We start from the raw sequence: 8,265 nt of genomic DNA, 5'->3' as shown, positions 1-8,265 counted from the left end.
TCTGCACTCAGTCGAACGTTGAATTTGTTCCTGTTACAAGAAGTCCTCCTGTCACCGAGCTCCTCTTTAGCACAGGAGCAATATGGTATTCTGAATAGCAGCACTGTGCTGCAAATCATCAACTGCACTCTCATAGAGGGGTTGGAACCGAGACTCAATGTGGGAGTGTATGTGTCCTTTTCCTTTCTACGTCTGTTATTACATGGGAGAGAGTTTCAGTTTGTGGAGAAGAAATGAAGCATGTATGATACAGCAGTGTATGACAGTATTTATTAAGGACCACCAGGAAATATGACATCTCATAATAGGCTAAAGACAATTATCGACTAAACAAGAAAACCAAGTACCACTCTTTCACACTGGTTGACGTTGGTTCACGTTGGGTTGGTACCAACATCATCAAGCCATAATCTGATTCTTGCTGGAATCTACAATGTCAGGAACAAGTTTAATGTGATTATGTGACTGTGGCTGTGCAGCAAACAAGCAAGATGCATTTCAGCAGACACACACTAACAGCGTGTGTGAGTGTGTGTGTGTGTGTGTGTGTGTGTGTGTGTGTGTGTGTGTGTGTGTGTGTGTGTGTGTGTGTGTGTGTGTGTGTGTTCAGATTAAGTAACAGCAATGTCCATTGTGTTATTGGAATAATAGTGGCTTTGTTGGACTCCCAGCTGAGAGAGCGAGAGAGAGAGAGAGAGAGAGGGGAGAAGTAAACCAGCAGAAAACACTGGGGCAAGGAATGAGTTGAAGAAGTTTGCATTTCCTTAAGAAAATTAAAGTTTGAATGCTGGAGCTGAAAAAAACCCCAGCTAAACTGTGATGCTAAAGAATCTTAAGATGAAGCTGAAGAAGAAGATGAAGGAATACAAATTTAAAGTTAAAGTACTGGCAGTTTAAGAAAAAGCACCTGTAATAGTTAAAAAGTATCAACAAAGTAGCAGTAATAGTTAAAGGGTATCAATAATGTACCATTAATAGGTAAAAAGTATCAATAAAGTAGCAGTTTTAGTTCAAAAGTATCAATAATGTACCAATAATAGTTAAGAAGCACCAATAAAGTAGCAATTATAGTTTCAAGTATCAATGAAGTAGCAGTAGTAGTTCAAAATTATCCATAAAGAAGCTGTAACAGATCAAAAGTATCAATAACGTACCAATAATAGCAAAAACAGTATCATTAAAGTAGCAGTAAAGTTCTGAAGTTTCAATAGTGTCAGGAGAATGTCCAATTAAAAACCTCAGAAGACAAAATACACGGGAATCCAACTGGAAGCAATTGAAAAGAGTATTCTTGCGAGAAGAGCCAAAGGTGGCGGCACAACGTCAGCAGGATTGTTCAGGAGTTTCCAACAGATCAGGCTTTTATAAGCTGAACTGCTCTTCACCAAAGATTCACCATAGAGTCTGTGGACAAGACCACAAAGTTGGATTGTTGTTCCGGCAACTGTCAACTGTAAAGCTCCCAAGTCCAGGAGAATAAGGACTGGGAGTCGTGACCCTGGAGGGAAAACATTGTTATTCTCCATCTCCCCCCGGCCAGTAACTCAGTAAGACGCCCCCCGTAACTTGATGTGGGGCGTTGGATCTCGTGTCGATACAGCTTGGAGTTTGGAAAATGTGCATTAAAAATGATGACACGGCCAAAAAATACTCACTCGCCAGCCTAATAATTGTGCACACAGTCTGAGTGGTTTACAGCAGGGGGGGGGGGGCGTGGCACCCCGCTGAAGCTCAGCTCCACTCTGTAGTGCTGAATAGAGAAACTCTCTTCTCACCCTTCTCCTGTTACACTGGACTGGGAGACACTGGGAGCCCTGGAGACGCGAGCCGTGCACGGAAAGAACAAACTGGACAAACTTGAATGGACTGGTCTGCTGGGAGGAGGAGAGCGAGCGCTGCCAAAGGAGGTGTTTAAGAGCAGAGTGACAATGAGTAGAATTGGGTTTTTGAAAACAACCTTTTGTACAACAAACAACAGTTTTCGTGAAGCGCTTGTGGACGGAGGTAGAAGGTAGAAGGTCAAACCATAAAATGGGAAACATTAAGCAACTCCTCATGGAAATATAATTCAATGTGAAAGTCGGAAATATTGTAGTGGCCGCTGTGGAGTGAAGGGGGGCGCAAAGGATCATGGGAAATGCTCCATGGAACTTTGTTTATGCATTGCCTTTAATTGCGTGTTTTAGTTTTACTGTAACAGTCAGTTATAGTTTGTGTATCTTGTGTCTTTGCCTTACATGGGACCTGTATGCATTTTGTGTGTGTGTGACACACACACACAAAATTTGTTGCATTTGTTGTTTTTGAACACCCCACATGGAAATAACCCATATAAACATATATGGTTTAATATAGGTTTTGATATAGGTTTTTAATATATGTGACATATATAAAATTGGCCATTTTCCTATATTATATGTATATAAATGCACATATATGTACACATTTTAATCTGATTTTACTTGCATTGACCGAAGAGTCTCAACTCTTTTGTACGTGACGCTTCATGTCTGATCTTTCACGACCAAATAAATGGAGACAAGCAGAGTGAGAAAAGACAAATAGACATTTATTTTGTCAAAATTCATACAAACTCAACGCAATCAGCTCATTTGAATGTTTGAGTGAAAAATCAGAAAATTCCTCCTTGATTGCAGTTTTAACAACTTATATTATTTATTTTAGTATAAATAAATTGATAAATGTGTGGCCCACGCTTTAAACTATCAAGAGTTACTGTTATTCTGCTACTTTCAAACATTTGCTGCTGTCCATTAGAGAATATAAAATACAATTAATTCCTTATTTTTGTGATCGATGTGATAAAAAAAAAAGGAAATTCACATTTTCAAGATATGAACAAATGTGAGGTGAGCCAATCACGTTACAGCTGCCTCCTGGCGTCGCCACACACTCTCCACCCGTTTCCCATAAAAACTTGACAAACGCGGATCCAGAGGACCGAGCGTCTTCCCCGCTGAGACCGGCGTGGCGTCAGGTTTCAGCTGCAGCGGCGGCGGCGGCGGCGTCCCTGCTGGAGCCGCTGCTGGAGGCTCATCCGGGACATGCGGAGGTTTTGTTTAGTTGCTGTGAACCAGGGTGACGAAGAGGAAGAGCGAGCAGAGCGAGATGGCGCCGGTCAGCACGGCTTTCACCAGCAACACCGTCCAGCTGCCCAGCAGGAAGACGTGGACGAACAACCTGGAGAAACGAAAACACAGACAATTAGGATGAAGACGACATTTTTAACAGATCAGAACAGAATCCAGTGAAGTGCTGGACCTCCTCACTCTAGGCTGACTCACTGTCTGTCATCAGTCCTATGATGATGATGTCATCAGCAAACTTTTTTTTTGTCAAAAGTACACAGAGACATTTAATTCTCTGCTTTGAACCCCCAGTCACAGTTCTTTTTTTTTTTTTTTTATTAAAAAAAGAAATCTTTAAATACATTACAGTCATTCCAATGTGCTTTTATAGAGAAAACAGAAAAGCCCAACATATCCACATGAGCAAGCAGGTGTATTTGCAACTGTGGAAAGGAAAAACTCGCCCCCAACAGGGAGAAACCGGTTTCAAAGAGTTTCACTAAATAGAATAAAACTGTTTTTCTTGGCCGCTTTAAAAGCAGGCAGAGATGGAGAGTATCGCCACTTCTCCAGGGATCAATACACCAACAATCAACAATGCGAGTTTTAAACACTTGACTTACTCCATCAGGAAGGCCTTGTAGACACAGAGAGCCAGCAGGACGGTGACAGGCAGCCTGAAGCTTTTAGGGAGGTCGTATCTGGTAAACATCCACACCACTGCTGCCATGGCGATGTAATGGATCTACACAAACACACACACACAAAATTACTTACACCAGGGGCCAGAACCGGCCCGCCAGAGGATCTAATCCGGCCGCCATGTGATTTTTTTTTATAGTATAAAAATGAAAACTGACAGAGGCTGATCTAAAAACACTAGATTGGCAAAAATGACATTCAAAACCACCCTTGGTCAGAATCTGACCCCCGACATTAATGCATCTGTGGAGGTCGCATAATGCAAACACCTTTCACAATAAAACAATGAGTCCAATTTATGTGAAGTGATACTTTAGACACGTAAACTCCATAAAATTTCCAGATGATGACAAATTGTTTTAATCCTGAATAAAAATATGACATCCAGATACAGGTGACTGACGGGTTTTTTTTGTGTGTGTTTTTTTTGCAACTATAATAATAATATCTGATTTCCTTTAATATGTGTATATTTCAGAATAGACTGGCAAATTCTTGCAAAAGGATCAAAAGAAGGAAAGACTTTGCATTTGTCCGTATCTGCAGTTTAACATGTGATGTTTGACTCGTTCGGCCCTCCAGAGGTCACATTAGGGTGGATGTGGCCCCTCAACTAAAATCAGTTTGACACCCCTGACTTACACCATCATCTGGACACAGGAACAGTTGGAGGAGTGGGTGGAGCCACACACAGTGGAGGGCTGCGACTCACCAGGCTGATGTTTGAGTCGAAACTCATCTGGATGTATTTCCAGTCGAACTCGATGCCCCGGGCGCCGACCCACAGAGGAAGACACCTGGCGAGACGCAAACACACAAAAGCTGTCACCTGGAAACGTTTCCGTGCACCGAGTCCCGATTTTCAAAAAAATGACAGTGTGGTAAATATAGTAGGATGGCTGATGTCCCAACTTGTCCACTGTGTGGCGCCGTAGCCACTGGGAGGATTCACTGGAGGGTCTTCATCTGTTCATTGTTCCCAAAACAACAACGATACCGACCGTCCATCACTGGCGGCTCCCAAATTCTATAAAATAACTTGTTTTAAAATGAAACTGTAAAATCCTTTGTTTCTATATTCTAATGTGAACCAACTATGTCTCTTTCAGACACTTAGAATGTGTATAACGATCATTTGAGCCATTCTGATGGTAACGAAGCCAATCATGTAAAACAATAGTAAAATATTTGTTTACAACCACGACGGAGCATTGTAGAGGACGTCTCCTCAATCGATCAATATCTAATCCATTAGAAACATTTTTCACGATGCAACGGCACAAAACCTTTAATTTTCAAAGAAATATTGTTTTATACATGTAATACTGGCTGCAGGTTTGTTTTAATATTACTTCAATCGAGTTGTGACATCACTTCATCATCATTGCTTCATCAAGTTGAAAGAATAGTTTGTTCCCAAGCGAGTGTGAAAAATCCCAGTAGGAATCTTTACTCCGATGGGGCTTTTGTTTCTCCACAGAGCTGCGCCGAGAGAGAAAAGACATCCCGGGGTTGCGTTTGCTGACCTGGACATGACCAGCTCCGCCGTGGCCCAGCCCATGGCGGCCACCATGATCTTGTACTCCCCCTTGCCGGCGTTGCGAGACATGACGAGGTGGAGGCCCAGCAGGTCGGCCAGGTCCACGGTGGCCTTCATAAACTCCTGGACGGACGGACGGACGGGAACAACGACAAGATTCTCTTAATCTGGACGGAACCAAAACGTCTCTGCCGCCGAAGACGCTTCCAACACTCACCCCGACAAAGTCGTACACCCCGGCTCCGCCTTCCCACGTCGGGAAAAACGTGGCGAGGAACAACATCTGCAACGCAACGAAAGACAGACGTGAGGAGAAGTTGGAAGTGAAGCGGACGGTTGAAGCTGCAGGGGGGGGGGGGCTGCTCACCTTACACAGCTGCACGAACAGGTAGGTGGCACCGGCCTGCACACATCTCCAGAAGGCGTTGTACTCTGACCTGAACCAGACACGCAGGGATGATCAATTTATGTCTGCGTCACTGGACATAGTAATAGTTTATTCAGGCCACCAAATATAAAATGCAGCAATAAAAAGAAAGGAAAAGCAAACTGATGTTTAAGTTATATCGCCTAACCCTGTACATAATAAGCACGATTTTTCAGTTGGTGTGACAGGAAAGAAAAACAACAACAGAAATTATCTTTGCCATTCCAAAATTCCCAAACAAAACAAAAAACTGCCCTCTGAGGAACACAGTTGCTTTTAACTTTGTCTATTCTGAGCTCCATATTTTTCCAAGAGTGGTAATCGCCTTTTAAACAGTTTGACGGTATCTGATTTTCTTAAGTTGTCCTCCATGTTGTTCCAGCGGTTCGCCCCTCTTATGGAAACACATCTACTTTTTTTTTTTTATTTGTTCTGACCACATCTTATTCTTTAACAAAAACAACTTTATTATATGTATCCTATATTACATATTAATTATTTTAACGATAATAATTTATTGCTACCTTTTTTATCAGATAATTATTTTGATTACACTCATTCTTACATGTACAGTGATGGCTCTACCAGCAGGGGGCGCTTGTAGACGTTTAACAACGTCGATGCTGCCCGGTTGAGATTCACGCCGAAGCCGATCAAAAACGCGAAATTCCTTCAAATTTACTACTGCTGAGTGCAAATGTTTCTGCACATTGTTCGTATTTCTTCCCTTTGAATAAATTTGTACTTTGCTGGGATGTTTTTGCCACTTGTTTGACGGAGTCGTCTGCAAAATTGGCAAATGATTCCAAGCACTTGTAAACACTGAGAACCAGTTTTCGACAAGATTCGGGTTTGTGTTTTCACGGGGCCTAAATGTCTTTTTTAGAACTGGTGCATTAATACGTCTATATCGTGGAGTTAATGAACATCCTGCACAACACACAGTGCTAAGAGGATTACACAGACCCTCCCAAACCTCCTGACTAAGCAGATTATCAACTTCAGGGTCTCTGGACATGCTGCTGCTCCGACATATGAAATGGTTTAGGTGAAATAATAAAACCATTTCCTCCACATTACATCAATATTTTCACCCCACCTCCCCAGTTTAAGCAGACACTTACAGGCCGCTGCATTTGTATGTTATGAAGTAAGGGAAATACGCCAGAGCGAAGCAGTTTCCAAAGTGGAACAGAGTCATGATGCGTCTTCACGAGTCTCCCTGCAGAGAGAAAACAAAAACATCACAACACAATATATATATACGATATCCTGATAATGAACATGAGCCAGTTTGACAGTTTGATCTCCTGCGATGTCGCATGAAGACCACAGCAACCATGGATGCAAATATCTCCTTGCAGCTGCTTCAAAATCAGCTATGTTATCAACACGAAGCTGCATTTATAGAAGCAGTTATAATCAATACTCTGTCCACGCCTGTCCTGTTTGTACAGATCAGAGCATCCGAGACCAGATTGAACTTCACTTCGCAAACAAAACAATTTCATGTGTAGGATCAATAACGCACTAATCTATAGCCGTTATAGTATAAATTTAAGTAAAGCAGAGATGTGGAATAAAAATACAATGGGGATGCAGCATTAGTCCACATTATGACACGAGACTAAAAAAATCACAGGCTAACTTGAACACACTGGAATTGAAATGTTGGCCTGGAAAGCAGTCAGGAGGACTCATCTGTCCTGAAAGTTTTCTTCAGGCGATATATGTCTAAACATAATTTCAGAGTATTTAGTCATGTCAAAATTGTCTTTGAGGGGGAAAAAACCTTGAGAACCCCCAAAACATGTATTTATTTTTACGTATATGAGGCAATACCTCTCACTCCCCTGTGTGAGCCACACATATAAGGAAGTCAGTTTTAAAACATGCAATTGTTTTAATGATAGATGATGAAGATGGATCTTCTTCTAGTTGTGATTGAGTGATGTACACATTGATTTGATCAGTTTTTTCTTAATCAAATCTTCTTAATCTTAATTCACAGCTTCACAGGGAGAGATAACAATCGATAAAAAATAGTTTAGAAGTGTGTCTCTATTAAATGTAAATCTTGTGCGGCTGTATTATTAGCAATAATGCACAAACAGTGACTCCTGTGGTGGAGCACACAGGTGTAGATATAATTTCCTTCTGTAAGACAATATATCCAGCCTGTCTTTGCAGATATGAACGTTTTAGTTGTAAGTGAACGCATTGGCTACACCGCTGGTTATTGTGATCAACAGCAAATTAATCATCATTATGAGCTGAAGTCAACCACGCTGCTACCGGAAGCTAACGAGGACATTTTCCTCCACATCTACGATACATATAAAACTGATTCGCGATAACAGAGTTAAAGTTAAAAACACCTGAAAGCGGGTGGGAAACAGAAATATTCAGAACCACAACTTACAGGCTTTTAAATGTTGAAGGAAAAAAATCACGAAAAGGCGATCCGTCTCCTTCAATGACGACCGGAAGTAGGGAACGTGTCCGAC

The 8,265-nt window shown here is 41.6% G+C and overlaps 1 protein-coding gene across 1 annotated transcript; it reads right to left on the bottom strand.

The window, feature by feature from the left end:
• Positions 1-2,552: 2,552 nt before the first annotated feature.
• Positions 2,553-8,265, bottom strand: tmem147 (transmembrane protein 147). Its single transcript, XM_080500958.1, has 8 exons — positions 8,181-8,265; positions 6,883-6,980; positions 5,699-5,768; positions 5,549-5,614; positions 5,318-5,454; positions 4,504-4,588; positions 3,713-3,834; positions 2,553-3,201 (listed from the first exon to the last, which is right to left on the bottom strand). Exons 2-8 carry the CDS (start codon positions 6,957-6,959, stop codon positions 3,081-3,083), a joined length of 678 nt encoding a protein of 225 aa, XP_080357084.1. The 5' UTR covers positions 6,960-6,980; positions 8,181-8,265; the 3' UTR covers positions 2,553-3,080.

Source organism: Blennius ocellaris (genome assembly GCF_963422515.1).
Source record: "Blennius ocellaris genome assembly, chromosome: 8".
NCBI classification, from domain to species: Eukaryota; Metazoa; Chordata; class Actinopteri; order Blenniiformes; family Blenniidae; genus Blennius; species Blennius ocellaris.
The sequence above is the reverse complement of the archived record's forward strand: the minus strand, read 5'-3'. Positions and strand labels throughout refer to the sequence as shown.

Coding starts and splice junctions, on each gene's coding strand:
- tmem147 (XM_080500958.1), bottom strand. CDS start 6,959: ATGACTCTGTTCCACTTTGGAAACTGCTTCGCTCTGGCGTATTTCCCT. Junction 5,615..5,698: donor TGTTCGTGCAGCTGTGTAAG/GTGAGCAGCCCC, acceptor GTTGCGTTGCAG/ATGTTGTTCCTCGCCACGTT. Junction 5,455..5,548: donor GGGTGTACGACTTTGTCGGG/GTGAGTGTTGGA, acceptor CCGTCCGTCCAG/GAGTTTATGAAGGCCACCGT.